Below are 24,631 nucleotides of genomic sequence, written 5' to 3'. Positions count from 1 at the left end.
ATGAACATCATTAGAAACGAACGTAGTAGGAATTAGGCTATTTTATTATGAAGTTACCAGTGGTTTTATTAGAAGTCTTTTAGAAATCTGATTAACCCAACAGCTCTCTATCTAAAAGAATAAAAAATACGGTCTGGTTCCTCAAGCAGTAAACTATTCAAGAAAATGACTTAATCATCCCTGGTCATAATATATGGACATGAGAGAAAGCACCAGTACCTGGCAATCAGTGAGCAGTTATAGATCATGTTCTTCTCTACAATAATGCCCTGCGACTCATCAGTCTCCACAATCTTTCCATCTTGATACCACAACACCTGCATGTCCTGGTCAATGTAGGAAGCCATGCATTGGAAAGGAAGACTATCTCCTTCAAAGACCACTTGCCGGTGGGAAGGGGTCATGTAAAACGATGGCAGCTCGAGTGGAGATTCTGATGAAACAAACAATAAATAAAACAAATCCCAGAATTTAAAATGAATAAAAAAATTCACCTCATGCTGAAACTCAACTTATAAAACACATGTTAATAGGTCAACTCTATCCTAACACCCAGGACTGTGCAGGTGACAAAGACCTCCCTATTGTGACTTGAGGAAAGACGGCTTCATTATTACCTTATGTAGGGATTGTGCACTGTAGGGATCAAGCTGTAGAATTCCTTACCACCTACACTAATAGGTGGCTGTACCCTTGGGCCCGGTACAGAGTGAGTGGGTGGCCCTGTATCTCCTACCTCTAGTAGGATTTAAAAAATATACAAAAAAAAACCTAGACCTATCTGTGTTGGAGTTAAAAATGACTGAATCATTCTTCCCAATAGGAGTTTAATGTGATGCTTCCTTTTATGTCCTATCACCCCTTACAGTCCCAGGTATGGCTCTCATCTCTGATAACATAGACAGTGTCATTACATGAATGCTATTCCTGTGATTACATTTCTTTGTTATAATTACAGTTTCCTTGTTGTATAATGTGACAATTGTAACGGCGCACAGTCCTCCCTTATCTACAAACAATGCATCCAAACTCGCTCTTTTCAAATATATGCATAATATGCAAGTTTGAAAATCTAGTTGCATTACAAAAAGTTTTCAATCTTTTTTTTTTTAAATATGCTTTAAGTGGTAAAGAAATTGCATAATTACTTCTACTTAATAAAGCTTGGTCATTGAAGTCTATGAAACTGTTAACATTATTTTCCCAATAGATCACCTTTCCCACCTCCAAAAGTCACATATCCAGAATCCCCGCTGTTCGTGAGATTCTTATTCCAGCTGCTCCTTGCATCTGGAGCTAGTAGTGTGAATGTACGTTGTGTTGCAGTGTCTGCAGATTATAGGATTTCTGCAGTTTATCCATCTACAGACAGAAGCCCTCAATCCCATTTTCCCAATAAATAATTATTGTATATTTTCTCCAGACATGTATTCTCCACGAATGAGCAACTATTAATGCGGGGTACACACTTTGCCAACGGATGGCTGACCGACCGACCGACCAATTTGGTAAGTATGCGGCTGTGTATACACATTTACCAATCGGCAGACCGAAACGTCTGGTCCTAGGAACCAGTTGTGAAGTCACTGTTCTTGGTTCCTGTGGTCAGCATATTGGTCAGTCTGTTGCCTGTAGACGGTGCAGATGTGCACGATATATCGTGTCTGCCAAACTGCATGGCAGATGAGATATATCTGTGAACAAACCAACAGACGGTCTGGACGATATACCATTTGTCCGCTGTACAAACAATATTATGGTGCATACACACGGTCAGATTTTTCCTTCAGATATGAACGATAACGATTTAAAAATCGTTCAGTCGGCGCTGAACGATACTGTTAATGATATCGTTCAGCGGCTGTGCTCAATGTCATGAACGACATTGAGCACAGCCTGCCGGGGACAACACTACACGATATCGCTCAGGGAGCATATCGTGTAGTGTGTACGCACCAATACAGTATATCATCCAGTGTGCACCCAGCAATAGTTCTCGATATTTATTATAGGAGAATAAAATGTTTAGGACTCAGCGAACACTAGAAGACGTTGCGTTTTGATGTACTTCCTTGTTAACTTGACTGTATCCATCATTTTTTCTGAACATGAAAAACTTTTCAAACTGCAATATTTAACTAGCGATAATATACACAGATCCGCATAGAAAGTAGAAGTCATGCCTCAACATGTAAGAGAAAAAGATATGTAACCCAAGACTAAAGTTATTATTCAATGCCCAGTAAACAACATGCAGAGGAATTGTAAAGAAAACATTTATTATCATCCGAGTAGAAAGCTGAGAGAGGGGAACAGAATCTAACACAGTGAGGGTTAAGTTTCAAGTAAATATCAAGTTCAAAAATCTGTGATGGAGTAAGGAAAGAAAAGGGTAAACATTTGAAAAATAAAAAGGTTTTGGTGACCAAGCCCTGAAAAGCAACTTTATTTTTTAATGAAGACTGGAAAAGACATTTGTCAAAATGTGTATGTGCCGAATAGTGCAGCGTTTATTTAAACAAAAATCCTGTTCTTTAGGTTTTTTTCCTACAGTGTTGAAGTTATATACAAGTAGTAATGAACTAAGTAACAGAAAACACAACAGCGGGAAAGTGCTGAAATCCATGTTTTCACATATTAAATACAAGCTGTGTTTTCACATTTAGATACAATTAGGACTTTGTATTCACACAGCAGATTATATGAATGACAACTACAGCAAGACTACAGGCTTTTATGGAAGATCAATATGTCATATTCATGATTATGTTTATCGTCGTCCCAATATCTAGCATGGATGGAAGATGGAAATTTTTTCTTTTATTAGGACTCATCAGTCGGAAACAGACCTGATGTAAGCTGGATAAGCAACTGCAGTAACTATTAGGATCTATGTCAGCTTAGATCTAATAGTAATGCATTGCACTGGATAGCCATTACATATATCCCGTGCAATATACCAATACAAACATCTATGTTAATTTTACAAAATGGTTCCACCAAATTTAATTTTTATACACCATTAATGTGAAGAAGTTTCACTGTGCAAAATATTTTCCTATTTAAACCCGCTTTAGCCGACTAGCAGAATGGCGATGTCTACGACCTGTGCCGTTTGGGAGATACTGAATTTGAATTCTGGTGCTTCTATGTGTCCATAGTGGCTGATTAGGTGGATGCTGCAGCAGAGTTATCTGGGAGGCTGCTGTACTGAGAAGAGGTTCTTTTAGGTCATAAGCAATGTGTATGAGGGGGGAGTGGCTAGCCAAACTGCTTATAGTTACTGTAGAACACAAAATAAATCAGCTCAGCAACATTTTGAAACCAATCTGAAAGCCCTTTCTTAAACTACCTGTGCCATTATGGGATAAAGTTACCATCTTAAATGAATTATGGATTGTTGGGAGTCACCGTAGCACTGTGAAGTCACAAGAATGACACATAAAAATGACATTGTAAAAGCAAACAAAGAGTGTAATCTCACCGCACGTCAGCTGTTCCACTTTTACTGCTGTTACTGGCTGGCCTTGGAGAGCCTTGGGGTAGGAACATTTAGTCTCACGGACAGTTATGTTTTTTACTTTTATCCACTGTACCATCCACAGAAGATTGCAATCACAAAGAAGATAGTCTGTCTGAAATTCTCTGCACACGTAAAACAAAGAAAAAAAATAATTCACATTTCAGTTTACATGTTTAGCACACCCGGTGCCATATTAGATCAACGGACTGCATACATCAGAGCAGGCGGATGACATGAGAGTGTTGTGGGTTCAGGGCCTGATTCAGAGCCGCTAGTAAGCGGCCGCTCTGAGTGATGTTCGCACATCTGCACATGCGTATGGGTCGTAAAGCGCATGCGCCAACCAGTCATTGCGGTCGGAAATCGAGCGCTCGCAAAATAGCGAGTGCCTGCTAATTTGAGTGACAGGATGAGGCGTTTGTGGGTGGTAACAGGGGAAGGTGCTTGAAAACAGGGAGTGGTGATCCGAACGCAAGCGTGCCAAAAGGTCAAAACGGGCGTTTTAAGGGTGTGCATAATTAACAAAGCAGCGTCATCGACCACGTCACTTGGTTGTCTCTTAGCCTGAACTGTTCACATGATTGCGGTACGAAAATCCAACCACAAGCACTGCGAGCAGTTCAGATGCCTTTCGATGTACTCGATTAATTAAATAAATAGCGGAGATGACGTAGGATGCGAACGGCCAGGGGGCGTCTTTACAAAATAGCGAGCGCATGTTTCGTTCCCTCGCTCAGACATAGAGGCGTCAACAGACCGCAAAGAGCGAGCGCTCAATTTAAATAGCCGGCCCCTTTTTCTGAACAAGCGAGCGCAAATAGCGTCCGGCTCTGAATCAGGCCCTCAGTTCCTTCGTTTTTATCAGGACAGAATATTATTCTAGGAACATTCCTGATAGAACCTGGATAATACACTTTTACACAGTAGATACCATAGCTTCAGGTATTTGTAGCCTTGTGAATCAGGGCATTTAAAATAGGTTGGGGGTGGTTCACAATATAGGTTTACAATGATTGTATTTCATGCTGAATTTGCTTAACTGTTGGCATCAGTGACATATAGTCAGGGTCTCTTACATTTATATGTACAAAAACCCCAAAAATTTTATGGACACTGCACTCTTCGAAAGAACAGGAGCGTGACGATTTATCAAACATTTCCCAGCACAGAGACCGCAAGGGCACTATAGTCTGTCCTATTCAGGTCAGAGGAACACAACAACATAGGAAAGACCCAGTACCCTTTTGTCCACTGGAATGTGAAACACAGAAAACTTGTCCTTCATTTTGGAAGAGGTAATACTGGTCACTCCCAGTTACAGAATACTTACAATGACCTTAAGGCAACCAGATTAGAAAATGTTCCTTGTGCCAATGATGAAAATAAATTCCCAGAGAGATTTCTGGAATAGAAAGTAAAAATGGTTGTATTTTTCAGGAGACAAAACATCACCGTTCTGTATTTTCTCAATCCCATTAGTTTAATAATTTACTAAAATTAGCAACAAATGCCCTATTAACCTGTAGTTCAATGACTGTTTATGGGTGAGTGATTGAATATTATTGTACTTTGGAGGCATAATTACTGAACTGTTTTATCAGGCTCTAGGTGTACAATAACATGGCCTCATACTTTATCACTATAAATCACGATACATTGATCTCTTATAATATATGAGCACTTACATGATGAAATACATAAAACGATATGATGAGCTAAAAACACACAGAAATAAACATGTGTGCGCGCTTTACAACCCTGCATTCATCATTCCAAATAATAGTGTTCCTAGATCAGTTGTCTATAAAACAATGATTAGGAACCACAATATAAATAATGAATTAAATAACAAACAAAACACATAAAGCCAATAATTAGCAGGAATACAATTCAAACAAAAAAAGATAAAACGGTCAGTAAGGTATAGGCAATGAATCATAAACTTGTCAATAATTGTGTGTTAAATGTACACACGTGTATACATACATGATGTTCCGTAAAACTATAAATTATTGGAAATCCCAGCACTCAACATATGCAAAAAATATGAGATATGGTAAGAACTTACCCTTGTTATCTCTATTTCTACGAAGTCCATAGGGTTCCACAGGATACCTTGGGTATAGGTGTGACGTCAGTCGCTGGGCACCATAGAGTTACGCTTTTCAGCCTCCCAGGATGCACTAGGGTCCCCCTCCTATACCCCGCCCCCGAGCCAAGGCACCTCAGTTAGTTACCAAGCCATAGGCCGGAGGAGGAGAAGGAAGAGAGAGAAAAAAGATCTGGACACATACAAGAATCACATTCTCACCAGAGGGAGACGGAAAACCGGTGACCAGAGCAAAGCCCATCTGCAGCACAGGTGCGACAGGGCGGGAGTCCTGTGGAACCCTATGGACTTCGTAGAAATAGAGATAACAAGGGTAAGTTCTTACCATATCTCATATTTTCTACTTCAGGGTCCATAGGGTATCCACAGGATACCTTGGGGATGTCCCAAAGCAGTATCCTTCAAGGGTGGGGACGCTCCTGTGCAGAAATGAGAATCCGCCGCCCGAAGGAAGCATCCTGAGAGGCGAAGGTGTCAAACCTGTAATACCTCACGAAGGTATGGACAGAGGACCACGTAGCAGCCTTGCAGATCTGAACTGCCGAGGCACCACGTCGAGCTGCCCACGAAGGACCCACAGACCTAGTGGAATGAGCCTTCAGAGAAGGAGGGACCGGTAGGCCTTCATGAAGATAAGCTTCAGAAATAGCCATACGGATCCAGGCTGCCAAAGTTTGCTTTGAAGCAGGCCAACCCTTTTTACGGAAGCCATAGAGGACAAACAAAGCGTCCGACTTCCTGAACGAAGAAGTGCGGTCCACATAAGTCCTTAAGGCCCGCACAACATCCAAAGAGGCCTCACCCACGGAAAGACCCAGTGAGTTAAAGGCCGGAACAACTATTTCCTCGTTAACATGAAACTGGGAAACAACTTTGGGAAGAAACTCGGGCCGAGTGCGGAGCACTGCCCTGTTCCCATGAAAAACCAAGAAAGGGGGTCTACAAGAAAGAGCCCCTAACTCAGAAACACGTCTGGCCGAAGCAATGGCCAGAAGGAAAACAGTCTTAGCTGTTAGCCATTTAAGATCCACTGAGCCCTCAGTGGATGCGTTCTGGTTCAAACGGCGGTCCTTGGAGAGCCCTCAGGACCACAGCCAAATCCCAAGGCGCCACAGGTGGAACAAAGGGCGGCTGAATGCGGAGAACACCCTGCATAAAGGTGCGCACATCCGGGATTGTAGCAATCCTACGGTGAAACCAGACAGATAGGGCCGAAACCTGTACCTTCAAAGAAGCAAGGCGAAGCCCATGATCTAGTCCCGCTTGCAGGAAGGCGAGAATCCGAGACAGACGAAACTCCAACGGTGCATAACCTCTCGGTCGACACCACTGGAAGAACGTATGCCACACGCGATGGTATATCCTCGCGGAAGACGGTTTCCGAGCTCGTAACATGGTACGCACCACAGAGCTGGAAAACCCCCGGGACCTCAGTATGGCCGTCTCAACAGCCACGCCGTCAAAGACAGCCGAGTCAGGTCCGGGTGAAGGCAAGGACCCTGAGACAGAAGGTCCGGTCGTAGCGGCAACCGCAGAGGACTGTCCACGGACAGACCCTGAAGGTCTGAGAACCAGTGCCGTCTGGGCCACGCGGGAGCTATCAACAGGAGCGTCCCTCCTTCCTGTTTGAATTTCCGGATTACCCGTGGAAGAAGGGAGACCGGAGGGAACAGGTATGCGAACCGGAACGTCCACCGGACGGACAGAGCATCCACCAGAGACGCCCCTTCGTCTCTTGTGCGAGACCCGTACACCGGCAACTTGTTGTTGTGCCGGGACGCCATGAGGTAGATTTCTGGAAGACCCCACCTGTCCACCAGTAGTTGAAAAACGTCCGGGTGCAGGGACCATTCCCCCGGATGAACGTCCTGGCGACTTAGAAAGTCCGCCTCCCAATTTAGCACTCCCGGGATGAAGACCGCTGATATGGCCGGAAGATTGCGCTCCGCCCAAACCAGGATCCGAGAGACCTCCACGAGAGCCGCCCGACTGCGAGTTCCTCCTTGCCTGTTTATGTAGGCCACGGTGGTAGCGTTGTCCGACTGGACCTGCACCGGGCGACCCTGGAGAAACCGCTGTGCCTGCTGGAGAGCATTGAAGACCGCACGGAGTTCCAAGATATTTATTGGAAGCTCCGCTTCTGTCGGCGTCCACCTGCCCTGGAACAAGTGTGGACCCGAAACTGCTCCCCAGCCCCGAAGACTGGCGTCCGTTGTCAACAGGACCCAATTTGGAACCCAGAACGGACGTCCCTTGTTGAGGTGGGTCGTCTGTAACCACCACGCAAGGGACAGGCGAACCTCCGGGGTGAGCACAATCGTCCGGGACTTCAGAGACTGTGGCAGCCCGTTCCACTTGGACAGGATCAGGTGCTGCAGAGGTCTGGAGTGAAACTGGGCGTATTCCACCATGTCGAACACCGACACCATGGAGCCCAGTAACCTCATCGCCGAGTGTAAGGACACCCGGCGGCTGTGCAGACAACTGCGCACCCTTGACTGTAAAGCAGAGATCTTGTCCTCCGTCACGAAGATCCTTTGCTGTCCCGAGTCCAATAAGGCTCCAAGATGCAGAATCCTCCGAGACGGGATTAGAGTGGACTTCTGCCAGTTGATTAGCCAGCCGTGCCGTTGCAGCAGTGCAATGGTCAGGTCCAAGTGGCGTAACAGGAGCTCTGGAGATCCTGCCACCAATAACAGGTCGTCCAAATACGGCAACATGCGGACTCCCTGCAGCCGCAGAGAAGCCGCCATGACCGCCATCACCTTGGTGAAAACACGTGGTGCTGTTGCCAGGCCAAAAGGTAACGCCCGAAACTGGAAGTGGTCGCTGCGGATTGCAAACCTGAGGAACTGTTGATGGCGCAAAAGAATAGGGACATGCAGGTAAGCGTCCTGTATGTCCAATGACACCATGTAGTCCCCAGGTTCCAGCGCTAGAATGATGGACCGTAGGGTCTCCATCCGAAACTTCGGGACCCGCAAAGACTCGTTGAGTGCTGTGAGGTTGAGAATCGGACGATATGACCCATTGGGTTTCTGTACCAAAAATAGATTTGAATAGAAACCCTGGCCCTTCTGGGAGAATGGAACAGGCACTATAACTCCAGCCTGGAGCATAGTGTGCAATACCTTCCGCAGCTCCGTAGCCTTGTTCCGGTCTGATGGTAGACCCGTGGTGAAGAATCGAGCTGGGGGTCTGTGCCGGAAGGAGAGGGCGTATCCGTGGGAAACCACCTCCAGAACCCAAGTGTCTGTCGTAGTGGTCGACCAACACTGGGCGAACTGTAGCAGGCGGCCTCCCACCCTGGGATCCCCCAAAGGGAGGCCCGGACCGTCAGGCCGCAGGCTTGTCATCTGGCTTGGGGGCCGGACGTCTGGTACTCCATGCCTGCTTCCGGGGCTTGACCGATTTCTTAGGGCCAGCCTGTCGAGGAAACGACTGTGGTTTGGGCCTGCCCTGGGCCCTAGATGACCGAAAGGACGATGGTCCAGAACCAGAAGGAGCAGCGACCGACGGGAGACAAGCAGATTTGGCTGCCGCCAGCGTGGCCACAATCTTATCCAGATCCGGACCGAAGAGAACTTCTCCGGTAAACGGCAACGCTTCCAGACCTTTCTTGGAATCTGCGTCCGCATTCCAGGATCGCAGCCATAAGGTGCGACGAGCAGCTACCGCTGCTGAAGAAATTCTAGACACCAGAGTACTAATGTCTAGAGCCGCCTCGTTGATGTAGGTGGCCGAATCACGGAGATTGCCAATCAACTCCGCCTGTTCGGCCGGACAGTCGGATTCAAAAGAAGCCTCTAATGAATCCGCCCAGCGCTCCATCGCTCTGGCAACCCAGCAAATGGCCATAGCCGGCCGTGCTGCCCCCCCTGCAAGGGAATAAACGGACTTCAGGCAGATTTCTACCTTGCGGTCCGTAGCATCCTTAAGGGAGGACATGGATGGCATCGGCAATGTGGCACTACGGACAAGACGGGTCACGTGAGAATCCACCTGTGGAGGGGATTCCCACTTAGCAAAATAATTATCCGCGAACGGATAAGCCACCGCCAGGCGTCTCTGCGGCTGGTATCTTTTGCCAGGTTGTTTCCACGCCTCCTCTAAATGGTCCACCAACTGACCCGAAAGAGGAAAGACTGGCATCGCCCTTCACATCTATGAAAAAGGCATACTTAGATTTAGCCGCTGGGGGAACTTCGTCCTCAATCACCAAGGCTGTGCGCCCGAATAAGTCCAGGAATATATACTTTGGACTTAGCATCAGCGTCCTTAGTATGGAGAGGTTCCTGATCGTAAGGATCCAGAATCTCCCCATCATCAGACGTCCCTTCGTCATCCTCATAAGGAGCGGACAGAGACGCCACCGGCCTTTTATGAGGCCGCATCACAGACTCCCCTTGCAACACATCCGACAAGTGCTGTACAGAACTCGTCAGGGAGTTAACCCACGCTGGCTCCTGAGAACCCGGGAGCGGGGAAATAGGGAGACTGTGGGGTACCACCAATTGTCGTGGGAACCCCTGCATGGGTGACGACACCACAGACTGCTGGGACAAACCCATCGGAGTAAACGCGGGCTGCGGAGCTAACTGACCCACTAAAGCTGTTAACGCCTGAGCGAAACAAGCCCAGGGCGGCTCCTGTACCGGTGCTGTAACCGTAAGAGGCCGCGCCATGGACAAACACTGCCGGCAAAGGCCCTCCGCGCTACCCTCCCCCTCCGCTAATGGTACTTTGCACGTGGTACACTGTAGCCGGAGGGGAAAATCACTTTCAGACATGATGGCACCACGTATGTGACCTCTCTCACCAATTAAGTATTAAATAGGCGAGAGACCACCCTGCAGCACCGCACCGCAAGGGCTTTAGCAGAAAGAACAGGGACAGTAATAAAGCTGACAGTTTAGAGAAGAAAAGTTACAGGCAGCGCTAGCACAGTCACATACAATGCAGAGAAATAACAATTCCTGCACTAACAGCGCTGATCACTCAACTACACAGACACAGGGCCTGGTAGGACACAGCGCTGCATACACAGACCTGAGCCACAGCGGAGGAGAGGTATGCGGGGGGACCCAGACCACGATGCTTCCGTCCAGCGCTTCCAGCAGCGTTCACCATGCGTTCTGGATAAGATGGCCGCCGAGGAGCAGAGAGGAGGCTGGCCTGGGGGAGGAGCGCTGCCACAGGACCAGTCGGCAGCATGCAGAGAGGGCTGTGTGCAGCGGGGGAGGCGCCGGCTGTGAGACAGGGAAGGCGCGCTCCCCTGGCATGCATTTAACCCCTGGGACGCCGCAGCGCTACCGCTCTGCTGCGGTCCGCTGTCCCAGGGGGTAGTGGAAAGCGCAGGTTGGTCGCCTGGCTCCACGCTGCAGCCAGTCCCCAGGGAGCCCCCTGCCTGGGGACTTAGGACCATGTGACCAGCGGGGACCCACCGCGGGACCCCGCTGCTTACCTTTGTCCCCCTTGGATCCGGCCATGGTCCGGAACATCTGGGGTCACCGCTAGCTGTGACCCCAGATGCTCACCAGCATCCCCGGATCGGCGGGGGTGTAGGGAAGACAGCATGGACGTCAGGACTGACTGTCCATGCTGTACATCCAGATGTGCAGCCACAGCTGCACTGAAGAAAGCTTCAGGGGCTCTTCTAGCCCCCACTCCGACAGGTGCACCCGACGCCGGCCGGGCACCAAACTAAACTGAGGTGCCTTGGCTCGGGGGCGGGGTATAGGAGGGGGACCCTAGTGCATCCTGGGAGGCTGAAAAGCTTAACTCTATGGTGCCCAGCGACTGACGTCACACCTATACCCAAGGTATCCTGTGGATACCCTATGGACCCTGAAGTAGAAATATTAATATGCTTTTATTTAGCCCACTTACTTTGTATGGAAAGATAATCTAATAACATAAGAACAATGGAATACATTTTTGGAAACCTCATCATTTGTATATTCTTCAATGATTTTCCCACATTTGGAAAAAACGACTGTTCTACTCTTTTTATTTATTTTTTTATACCATGCTTTCCAAAATATTTGTAGGATTACACATTATAAAAATTACAGATACATTTAGAATGGCTTGAGGGAGAACAAACTGGTTTTGCAAGATATACAAATGCATACAGTCCCTGCACAGCTTTCTTTTTTTTATCTTAGAAAGGGTCCAAGTTATTTAAAACAATTCTGTATAAATTCAGCAAAGAATTAAATGTTTAACGTGGCAGCGACACCTAAGCCGCCGCAAAAAAAAGGATACAGCGATCGTGGAGGGACAAAAGTCAGCACCATAAGATAATGACCGACTGCTGCATCCTGATATGTTACATCTATTGTGTTATGTATTCTTACCAGTCTCTAAATGGTTTCCCATTGTCTGGGTTTGAGCAGTCTTACACCAGGGGAACACAGCAGACTCCCTGTCGAGCGTAAGTGGCATTGCTCTTACTCTTGTTCCCTCTTACTTCAGTAAAGTCTGATAATTACCTCTTGGGGTAATTGATGTTGGTCTTTTCTGCTTTCATATGAATTGCTCACTTAGAGGCAGTTAGATTGCAGTGCATCTGCAATACTCTCCATGGTTGTGCGAGACGATGTTCTGCAACCTACTTCTTACCCTGGGGCCAGATGGTCCGGCAGTTTTGTTGAAATAGTTTATCTGTGTCTTTATGTGCATATTGCAATGGGACTCTCTCTAGTATTAACGTCTCCGATATTATTGGAATAAAAGATACTTAATACTTTCTACCTATGATCAATAGAGTGTACGAAAACCCTCCCTTTAATGATTTGTATTTCCATATTTACTAGCTCTGGTCTTATCCCATTTTTTATTCTACGCTTTGGAGAATGTTCCTGGAAATGCTTACATATACTTACAGCAGTCTATGTGATTGGGAGAAGTATGTACAAAGAGTTCTGTGACTGACTGGAAGTTACGGATCTCCTGTGATGATGCATATTCGGGGCCGCTGTAATGATCTCATCACATAAACCAGTCATTTCCAGTGTCGCACTCAGATGTGAAATCACTGTGGCGGCTGTAAACTTTTGTAGTTTGACAATTTGATATGACCTACTACAGTAATCCAATAAATTCGGGACAGCCTCCTTGTTCCCTGCGAACAGGTCTGAGGTGATAAAACTAACCATGCCCTTTCTGTGATTTCTCAAAACATCAATAGTTCTTTCAGGTTTACCTACGACGCACGGGAATAGGGTTTTACAATTTGCTGTAAACATCTCAATGTCCTGATTTATGTGTGAGCAGAACACAGCAACACAGGGACATCTCTTGGTAAGAAATGTTCCCCAGTAGCCATGATGTATGTGTGTAGACACTCGGGAACACCAATCCTGTCACCCATAAGTATGCTCCCATTTGTCTATGACAAGGACTACTGGTGCTGATGTTCGTTGTATAAGAAACATCTTGATTAGCTCGGAAAGGCCATTCCCACTCATCGCATATTTCAGTTTCTTTAGCAGGTCGTTATTGTCTATTTGTGGCACCACACGCTGTCCATTTGTGGCAACACACAGCACTGGTAGAGTCAATATAACAAATCACTCATAAAAAGAGAAAACATGCACACAAGGTTGATGGGGTTGGAACTGTGAGACAAGTGTAGAGAGGGACCCGCGCATGATTCATCCATGGTTGCTAACATTTGTATGGCTTTACATTTAGCATCAGACAGACGCTGGTCTCTACAGGACCCCATCATCTGCTATTGGTTTCTTGTATTTTATTCAAGTGGCCAGTTGCTATAAACACTAAATAAGTGTTAATTTACCTGTGCATATCCTGCCACACAATATGTATTATAATTGGCAACGGCTGTAATGTGTGTTAAGAATGAAGAAAAAGATAGAAAGTTGATAAATTAATTAATGAAATTTAATGACATCTATAAATATACTTACAATCTAACCAGGTTGGAGAGGCCCTTAAATATATCTGAATTGAGGCATCCAATTCTATTATTGGAAAGGTCTCTAAAATAAAATATAAAACGTATAAATAATTGCAATTAAAAAAAATGCACAACACTTTTACACTTGCATATTATTGTTATATTATTTAAAAAAAAAAAAAAAAAAAATTATGACACTAAGGAAAAACTACACAAAATATGTAGGTGCTGTCTAAAGAATTTTGAACCCTCTGTACAACATATTGGGCAGGTCCTCCACCGCATAGCCTATATCCCCTTTATGTGAAGCATTATAATAATACTCTATATATTATGGAGCAGAAATGAGATATTGATGGACTTGGCAAGGAGAGCAGCAGCACTAGCAGGCTCTCAGCTTTAGGCCCCGGAGCTCCACGGTGAGGGATGAAGGAGGATTGGGGGGCACAAAATGCGCCTTCACAAGACTGCACTCATTAATTTGATATGTGACACTTGTATATATGTGTGCGACTGAATCTGTATACGAAGCACAACGGACCTTGGCGTGGAAAAAAACGCGTCCACTGCATCGTTTACAAATTTAGTCGCACACAGATATACAAATGTTGCACATCAAATTAATCCATGCAGTCTTGTGAAGCGGTTTGTCACATCAGTTTGCGTGCAAGAAGCATTATCGGGCGAAAGAGACAAAAAAAAAAAAAAAAAGACGAGTCAGAGGGTAACTGGTACGCCGAGAAGGGCTGTTGGGCACGACTGCAGCAATAGTGTATGAGGACACATCTGCATGTTATATGAATAATTATGTTTGCAAGATTAACACGTGTATTAAACACACTTACATACAGTATATACATATACAAAGTAGTTTATATACGTTTTTATTCAGAATAAAGAACACATTGCATATGCCTGTGTGTATGTAGGCTGAGGCTGCTAGTTTTTCATTTACATTACTTAGTTTCATAATTGTGAATGAAATCCGTTATTATCTGAGAAACACCAGTAAGAGTGCAAATAAACCACACTGCATTTATGAATGCACTTAGGGCCTGATTCAGAGCCGGACATCTGACCAGAGCGCTCGCTCTGAATCAGGGCTGGCCTACCTAAAATTGGTGCGGCCTCCTGGCCGCTCGCATAGCTGCGGGTGAACACCCACAGCTTATGCGAGCGTCCATGATGATGGTCGCGATGGTCAAGACCATCGCGACCATCGGGCTTACGACGAGACCCTGCGGTAGGGTCTCGCTGCCGCAAGCCCTGGAGTGCTTTTGGCTCTATCAGAGCCAAAATCACTCCCACTGACATCACTAGTGATGTCAGTGGGGCCGGACCCAGACGGTAGGCGTTACCATGGGAACGCCTTCGTCTGGGCAGCCACGCCCCCGGCACACCCACCAAAGGGGCGTGCTGTCAATCAACATCGACAGCACGGCCCCTTTGGTGCGAGACCCCGAGCAACGTCTTCCCCGTCGCTCGCCGGGTCTCGTGCATGCGCACGACGGAGGCGCCTCCGTCGTGCGCATGCGCATTTGGGTACCATCGACTCGGTTGCGAGCATCCTGCGCTCGCGAGCGGGTCTGAATGAGACCCTTAGAGTAGTCTGCAACTACGCACAAACTGAGCAGAGCGCACGCTCTGAATGAGGGCCGCCCTCCATAATTATGGAGCGTCCTCCTGGACGCTCGTATAGCTGTGGGTCACCACCCACAGCCTATACGAGCGTGCAGTTTGATGGCTGCGATGGTCGTGACCAACGCGACCATCGAAACTGCGAGCCGGAGCCTGCGGTTGAGGTTTTCAACCGCAAGGCCCGGAGTGATTTTGGCTCTATCAAAGCCAAAATCACTCCCACTGACATCACTAGTGATGTCAGTGGGCCGGCTTCTGACGGGAGGCGTTCCCTTGGGAATGCCCCCGTCAGGGAGGCACGCCCCCGGCACGCCCACCAAAGGGGACGTGCTGTCAATCAACATCGACAGCACGCCCCCTTTGATCAGACACAACGAGCGAAGGAAAGTCCTTCGCTCGTCGCGTCTGGCGCATGCGCACGACGGAGCTCCCTCCGTCGTGCGCATGCTCAGTGCAGACCATTGATCCACTTGCGAGCGGACAGCCGCTCGCGAGTGGGTCTGAATCAGGCCCTAAGTTTTTAACAACTTGCCTGGCATGGTCGCATTGTTTGCAACCATGCCAGGCAGTGCGTTAACTGACATACGGCCGCATTCAATTAGAAGCGAAAGCCAAGATCGGCAAAAACGTAGCGCCGATTGCGACTTTTCGCTAGGCGGAAACTTATCTCAGTATTCAATTGCATCTGCTGTTCGCGTACGCGGAAAGTCAATGCAATGTACTAGGCGAAAAAGATTCGCCTCTGAATAGCAAGAGAAAAGCAGTGCAACATTTTTGTTTGGGGGTGCAAAGGTGGGGAAACCACTCAGAGCCCTTAGGACAGCCCCCAAAGAACAACTGCGTCAAAAAATTCCTGGAAAAAACTTAACACCCCAAAAAAGTACTTTGAATTTGGTGGCGAAAAAACACAAAGTGGGGGGACAAGTTCGCAAAATAGCGAAATAAGGTTCTGGGGTGCACTAAGAAGGGGTCAAGTGTTTTTGGGATTGCAGGTGCTTTTATGAGGGTGGAAATTCGCATTTATTAAAACTGCACTTTAGAGACAGTAAAAAAGATACTTGCACCCATTTTCAGGTACCCAAACGTGACAGGACTACTTATTTTCTCCCAAAAATACTGCTTTATGCTATTCTTCACCACTTGTGCAAAGACGCTAATTAGTAGCAATTCTGCAAACTTTAAGTATCCCAAACAGTTGTATTAGGACTAATCGGGCAATACTACATTGATCCCCAATGTTTCTGCAGCTTTTTGGGGGGTTCAGGCTGATTTCCCCGATTGTGACACCACTTTTCGCCTGTTCTGACTTTGCACGTCGCCGTTTTTGCGGCTTTTGTAATTGAATAGGGCGAATAGCGGGTACGCGCACGATAAGTTTCTTCGGGTAAAATACGCGATTTAGACGAAAAGTCCGGTATGCGAAACTAATTGAATACGGCCCTTAGTCGCAAACGATGTGACCTGGTAGTAACACACAGTGTGCTGCTGCCAGAAGATAATCTTCCAGCAATATGTTCGTTAGCAAGGCATGATAAAAGCGGCAGCCTTTGGCATACATTGGGTGTGTAATGAAGCACCAGTGTGAAGCCAGCCTACAAATGCTCTCTGACACATACAAAAGTACAGATTACCAAGTAAAGAGCCTGATCATTTTATCAAATAGCTTCAAAATGCTTTGATTTAAACACAATTATGAAACATACAGTTTATTTTTTCTTTACAACATGCCATTACTTACAGTCGTTTAAGAGACACAAGTCCAGAGAAGGCACCAGGTTCAATTGCACTGATCAAGTTATTTCGGAGATCCCTGCAGACAAATGATAAGACGGACGACGCGATTTTAACCTCATCGCAGCCAGAACATTTAAATATAGACAATTACAATGTATTAAACAGAAACTGAACAAACAAAAAGGTCTGCCAAATGCGATTACATCACACGAACAATTCACCAACTACTTTATACCTACAGGGCACTGTCAGCACTTGCTCAGCTCATGCATATGCAGTGTGTGTTATCCCATCTGGCCACGTAAAGGTGTAATGGACTACAAACAAACACACTGTAAGAGTGCATTTACATTCAGCTGCTGCTGTTTAAGCATCACCTGAAAACTTCTCACCGGAGAAATAGCTCTTAGAGAAAATGTTAATGGACCTGGGCTTTGTTACACGTGCCCTTTGAGTTTCCCTTTAAACTCTCACAGTAGGTGGAAACAGCCGACAGACTGAATGAGAATAGGCTGGGTTAATCCACAGGCCGCAAAGTCTATTCCTCTGTAACCTTAGTGTTTGTAGATGGCTTTAGGAAATGTCATAACTGCAGACACAACAAGAAATGCTATGTTAATGGTTTGCTTTACAAACACCACATTAAATATGTTTTGCAGAGTACAGCAAGACCTCTGATGCTATATTTTTTTCAAGATGTTCTGGAAACTAGATGTCTTGTTCCACTTCACTTTATTCCAGTTTACTTGTCATTGTGCTGGAAGTCAACAGCTACAAAGTAGTAATGTGATTTCTATGTCAGATTCGAACCACAATGACCAGAGATGGCACTTTGTTAGTATGTAACAGCATACGGATAAAATGTATTGCCTCTTGGTGGAACATTAACAGAAAAATAAAGCTAAATTAAATACACATTTCTTTAATATAGGGCAGGAGTCTGGGACAAGAGGGTCAATTTGGCAAATGTAACCCTATCCTCTATGTAAATGTTGAATTAAATATTTAGAACAATTGACCCTAATAACATAAATAAAAAAGGCGGATCTCTCTTTTGTTAACAGCCTGCAGTGTCCGGTGACCTCTGTCGGATGTCCCAGAAATATACATTAGCATAGTTAAAAAGCTGAACTTTTTGAAGCAAAGATGAAAAATTAACAAAAATGCTCCAATAATAGAAAGCATTTCTTTATAAATAACATGTGATACATATATGACAATGTCAAGTTTAAATACTGAAAAATATAAATGTAATAACATGGACAGAATATACCGTTGTGTCAAATTGAATCTGCTGGCAGCATTTAGCTTCCCTGTGCTCATTAACACAGCTTTATCTTCCTGTTATAACAATTCGCAGTTTAAAACATTCATCATATAAAAAGCTTATATGTGCCAAGGCCTCTCTTGCAGAGTCCTGACAGCTTCAAATATCAGATGCTGTATTGGGATGTCAGATAAAAATAGCAACTACATTATATGGACACTGGTAAGCGATCAAGTCTCTCTGTGAATGCTTTGTGGACAGCGGGTCTTGGAAACACATACATGTGATTCTAATGTGAGGAATGTGCCAGACGTTGAGATTCTAAGTTACTGCTTAATACCAAATAAATAGCAGTACTGGCTGCTCCCAGTAATAAATGTAAGGGCTAGTCCACAGACATGCGCTGGGAATATATATGAAAATGCTTTTCACTTAAACGATACAATCTCTGTTCTAAAATTTTATACGCAACATTCATATCAGAATGTGATGGTAGGAATGGTGCCTTTAACTCTCTTTTGTTTTTGTGTAAAAAAAAATAAAAAAAAAAATTTTTGTACATTTATAAACGTGTGAAAGTGCATTAAAAGCAAATAGGTGGGAAAAAGCCATTGCAAGCAGATATTGTGCCATAAGCAGAGAAAACAAAAAGCCTGCCTCCTCTAAACTGTACACTGTTGTTGTGTTGTGTGGGTGTTTGGAGGGAAGCGGTATGAAATAGTTCGAATCCTGGCAGCAGCAGCCCGGCAGCGCTGGAAATCCCGATTGTCCGTAGGTGAGTACTTACTAACCTAACCCCCCTTACCCTCCTTAGGGGTGCCTAACCCTAACCTCCCCCCCGTGCCTAACCCTAATTCCACCTCTGTGGCTAACCCTAACCTCCCCCCCCCGTGCCTAACCCTAATTCCCCCTCTAAGTGGCTAACCCTAACCTCCCCCCCTGTGCCTAACCCTAATTCCCCCTCTAAGTGGCTAACCCTAACCTCCCCCCCTGTGCCTAACCCTAATTTCCCCTCTAAGTGGCTAACCCTAACCTCCCCCCCTGTGCCTAACCCTAAGTCTCCCGGGGGAGTGCCTAACCCTAACTTCCCCCCGGGGGTGCCTAACCCTCAGCCTTCTTCCCCCTAGTCTAACCCTAACCCTCCCGGGGGGTGCCTAACCCTAATTCCCCCTCTAAGTGGCTAAACCTAACCCCCCCTTCCCCGCTGCCTAAACCTGTCTCCCGGGGGAGTGCCTAACCCTAACCTCCCCCCGGGGGAGTGCCTAACCCTAACCCTCCTTCCTCCTAGCCTAACCCTAACCCTCCCGGGGGGGTGCCTATCCCTAAGTCCCCCCCCGCGGCTGTCCGCTGGCGGCGCCCGGCATCCCTTCGATCAGGATGCCGGTCTCTGAAAAATGACAGGCATCTAAATTTAGACGCCTGTCATTTAACCCTTGCCAGGATGAAGCAGTCGGGAAGCCGGCTGTTGGGCTTATGTCAGCCGGCTTCCCGATTGCATCCCGTTTGGGGGCCAAATATATTTTTAAATAGATGATAAAAAATCATGGATAAATGTGCAAAAAAAAAAAAAAACAATATAGGCTTCCTTAGTTTTGATGGCATGCATGTAATTTTTGATTGAACAAAGTAGTTTTGCTAAAGACACCTCTTGTGCTGGCCCTAGGTCTTTACAGGGAGACCGGGTTGGATATGGGATGCTGGCGGTCGGAAATCCCGGCGCGGGCATCCTGACAGGGTTAGGATACAGACACATGCAGTTAAGTATCCTAAGCCTTCACCGAACCCTCCCTCCTCGCAGCCTAAACTTATCCCTCGGCCTAACCATAACCCTACCCCTAGTGCCTAACCCTAATACTTACTATTGGGATGGCAGCGGTTGGGATGCTAGCGCCAGGAATCCGGCATCCCAACAGCCCGGGGTATAAACTACCTGGGAGACCCAGCCTGCTTGGATGACAGAAGGAGAGTAAAATGCATTTAATAGGGGGCAGCGCAGCTTTAAGTTTTGATCCAACACAAGATAAATGAAAGAAAATATTTGATTGGTTGCTGTACCTTGTTTGGAAGTCACCCACTGCTAAAAGTAGGCTTTATTTAGCTACATTATAGCACGAAACACAAGATTGCAGAATTTTGTGAGAAATTAGAAAGAACATTAAAGTACGGGCAATTTTAAAGTGCGACTAAAAATCAAGTCACTATTTCACAGCCAAAAGTCCAAGATGAGCACTAATGTGTATCTATTAAAATACTAACACAATAAATATAGAAGGCAAATACACACAAAAGGTGCTACAATTGCATCCCGTTCACTGGAGTTCTTTGTACAAGCAGGAAGCCCTGTAACATGTACTGAGAGTGTACTTGGCTTTATCCCCCAGAGAGACAATTTCCTGTACAGCGCACTAAGCAAACAAATGAAAGCCCACAACCCCCTCCATGGTTTAGGGTCCCATTGAAGCTGGTACACTAGGAACGCAATTCACAGCCCCCAGCAGACCTAATATAAAACACATTTTCAAACAAAGACAAAAGAATGAATATCTGGTGTATCCACTCGTCTATGTAGCTTGTTGTTCTTATGTAATGTAATTGCTGCCTGGCAGATTGTAACACGCTCGATGAGATAGCCAGATACGTATGTGATTTCCATTATTGCACTAATAGGTGACATAACAGGAGTCCATCATTATCATAACAATAACATACATTGAATTCATGTACTTTTATTGAATGGCCTTAAAATCTGTAAATATTCTAATTGTAGCCAGTAAGAGCTTCTAGTGGGGAATGTACTGTATAGACCCCAAATAGGGGAAGAATCTCATCCCTGGGGTAAAACCAGAACGAAACTGCCCAAGAAAAAACACAGACACGAGAAAGAAAATAACAAAACCTATAATGATTTAATAAACTGAAATTGAGAGCAGAAAGTGATTATACTTACAATTGGAGACAATTGTGAAATGACAGTTACCAAAGTGCATGAAACTTTTGGAATATCACGAGATTAACTGCTGTTTGCACACATATACCATGAAAACAAAAATGGTAGTAAATATAATTATAGTTTATGAAATAATTAGGCAGATTATGGCTTCCCCAAGACAGTAATAATGGATTATACTATAATAGTGCATTAGGATGCAGAACTACTGGGTACTATTGGAGTGGAACCCTTTTAACAGATTGCAGCGCTGAGTTATTTAAAATGTTATTGCTGAAAGAATGTTGGTGTTAATTACCAATGGGTATTCCAGACAATACAGCTGCATATACTTCACCAGCCCAAGTCCGGCATTTTGACATAAACAAAAAGATGACAAAACAATGAAAAATACTTACAGCCTTTCTAGAAAACTCAGTCCCTCGAAGGAAACATTATTCAGTTCAGTGATCTTATTACTGTTAAGTATTCTAGAATAACAAACAAAAAAGGAAGTATTAATAGATGGCAATATAGATATGAAGCAAAATCCCCAAAACATTACCCTGATTACAGAGACCCTACTCATATATATATATATATATATACACACACACACACACACATACATATATATATATATATTTATTTTTTTATTATTATTATTTTTTTTTTACAGTAGTTAAGGATATATTCTATACAAAAGCCTACCCCAAACCTTCACATGCTATCTAGAGACTAGCATAATTGCAGTAAGGCAACACTTAACATCATTTATTTATATATATCACAGTTCTTTACAGTGTTTCTCAATGATTATGCCAAAACTTAGGAACGTATTAGCTCACACTGAACATATCCATTTTGTTTTTGCCAAGGATGCTGCCGTTATGTATGGTAAGAGTGCGGCACACCAATCACCTGCTCTCAATAATGCCCTTGGCGCAGTCTTACCACATACTAAGCAACTGCACCATCTCAGCAAAAAAAAAAAAATCTATACCCAAAAGGTATGAGGAGCACCTGCATAGCACTTATGGATGGATTGCATTAAGGGGGTCAGCGCTGCCTGAATCTGGACACCAGGCGCTGGTGTGTGGCTACTGTGGGCCATGGAGGCATCTCCAGTAACAAATCAGCACATTCCCAATTACCAACAAGAGAACGGGCAGTTATAGGCTCAAACAAAACATAAATTTCTCAGGTGTATTTATCCTTTGTTTATGGACCACAGCATAGTACCAATAATTTTGTTTGTTTGCTAGATGCAGTATCTAGCAATAAATGTATAGGGAATTTCACATGCTGGATGCAATTAGCATTTAACAGGCGAAAAGGAAATATTTCTGAAACACGTGAATATAACCAAGCTTCTGAAATAATGCTGCAGTGTATGTCATCAGAAGTGGACGTTTTTTACAGGCTCACAAAGAGGAGTCATGAAAAGTCTCCCAGAACTTCTGATCTGCCAATCAGCTGCTTTTACTGTAACCCGGGTCGCTCCTTTCAGACTGTAGGATATCCTGGTCGGTCCCAGAAATAAACCTGACAGATAACCCGGGTTGATCCTCTCACCATGGGGGCGATTCAATAGGTTTTTTTAAGACGCGATAATTAATGGGTGCCCGATGTTGCAATTCAATTATTTTTGGTCGCCCATTAATTATCACGCTTGTCGTACCCAATTAGATCGGATTTAGCCGCGTAAAATGGCTAAACCCGTCTAAAGTCCTGTTTAGGGCACCCAAACCATGGACTTTTCGCACATTTCTGCTTGCCTCCTCAGGAGGGGGCGAGCAGAAATGCGGGCGACTATGCCCGAACGGAGCAACAATTGAATAGCCCCCGTTGGGCACCCAGCACTGACAGCCTCTGACATTAACAATTGAATCACCTGCCAAGCCAGGACCTGGGTTGCGCGAGTCAGAGGCTCAGAACAACTCCACCTGACCACCAATCAGAATTCTAAAGACCCTTACAAAGTTCTAAGGGAGTATATAATAAGACTTATTCTCATTTCTCTTTCACAAAATTTTTTGTGTGATTTTACTGGTTGCTGCTTTTATTTTATTGGGGGGGGCGTAATTCAATAGTTTTTTCGCACCCTCTAAAGTGACTATGTTTTGGGCGCCCATTACTTTTCACGCATGTTGCACCCAAATGTGCCAGTATTAGATGGGTAAAACGGCTAAACCTGTATAAACTATTGGATGCACTGCCGAAACTGCAGTTTGGGCACCCAAAAGCCAGACCTTCGTGCATAATGGACTTGTGCTCAATTGGCAAAGAAATTGAATAGCTCTGTCAGGCGCCCAAAATAAAAACAAAACAATTGTCCCTGAAGAAGAAAAATATTAACTATTTATTCATGCTAAAAACGTTTCTATGCTTGTCCACAAATGTATGTGTGTGCGTATATATATATATATATATGGCTAATGCTGCTCCTCACCTCTATTGGGGGAATTCAATTCTGTTGCGCGCCGGCGGCCATTAGATGGCGCAATTCAATTGTTGCTCCGCACGGGCGCGCACAGCCGCCGGCGCTAACATTTCTACTCACAGCCCCCCCCGAGATGGAGATCAGAAATTACCGAAAATTGACCCGTTTGAGTGCAAAGATGGGACTTTTCGTGGCCGTTACAATGTCCCGTCATTTTGACTGGCCGCTAACTAGTGTTTGTATAATTGGACATGACTAGTAGTAGTAAAGCCATTTTCCTTTCCACATCTTTCTTGCTGTACATGCTGGTTACTGATCCATGGGAAAGGGGTATGTTGTGCATTTGCAAGCAACATACTATATTGCAGTACGCTTATATAGCAACTGCTTCTATTATACCAGTTTCAGGTTATGTATGTTCATGTACAAGTTAAGTTTCTGCTTGACATCAGTAGCATATTTTAGACACTTAAGCCTGTGTATCCAACTCCTGGCTTTGTCTGCCTTATAAATTTAAAGAGACAGCATAGTGTCATAATACACATATACATGTTTACAGGTTGAGTCTCTCATATCCAAATATTCCGAAATACGGAATTAATTTGACATGACTGAGATAATGAAACCTTCGATTTTTTTATGGTTCAATGTACACGTCAGAAACACGAATATATATATATATATATATATATATATATATATCTTGACAAATGTTTCTAAAATCTAGGGGCCAGGATGAAAGTGCAGGAGCCAGATCGCCGTCCCCCCAAAAAAATTACAGGAGTGACTAAGGAGCACAGCTCTGTGTGTTATGCAACTGTTATACACACTATACTAGTCCACAAACTGTACGCAGTTGAATGGATACAGTAAAATGGAGGCCCCCTCACTGCTCTGCACAGCTCCCCCGGGGCCACATTCCTGAGCACCTACCTCCCAGGCAACCAACCCCCACAGCCACACTACTGAGGGGGTACCCCCAGGCAAACCACCGCTCGGCAGCGGCATTGCTGTGCAGCTTCCACCCGGGCAAACACACCCCCCATGCGGTCACTTTACTGAGCAG

General features: G+C 45.1%; 1 protein-coding gene across 1 annotated transcript in view; it reads right to left on the bottom strand.

The window, feature by feature from the left end:
* ADGRA3 (adhesion G protein-coupled receptor A3) overlaps positions 1–24,631 on the bottom strand; it is a 62,151-nt gene that overhangs the window by 17,008 nt on the left and 20,512 nt on the right. The window contains exons 2-7 of the mRNA XM_088450617.1: positions 21,542–21,613; positions 16,934–17,005; positions 13,568–13,639; positions 4,854–4,925; positions 3,485–3,645; positions 220–433 (exon numbers count right to left, since the gene is read on the bottom strand). Of these exons, the coding sequence (XP_088306743.1) occupies positions 220–433; positions 3,485–3,645; positions 4,854–4,925; positions 13,568–13,639; positions 16,934–17,005; positions 21,542–21,613 (663 nt within the window). The remainder of the gene's footprint in view (positions 1–219; positions 434–3,484; positions 3,646–4,853; positions 4,926–13,567; positions 13,640–16,933; positions 17,006–21,541; positions 21,614–24,631) is intronic.

Source organism: Taudactylus pleione, unplaced genomic scaffold (genome assembly GCF_031769625.1).
Source record: "Taudactylus pleione unplaced genomic scaffold, aTauple2 ptg000520l, whole genome shotgun sequence".
NCBI classification, from domain to species: Eukaryota; Metazoa; Chordata; class Amphibia; order Anura; family Myobatrachidae; genus Taudactylus; species Taudactylus pleione.
This window is presented reverse-complemented; position numbering and strand designations above follow the sequence as displayed.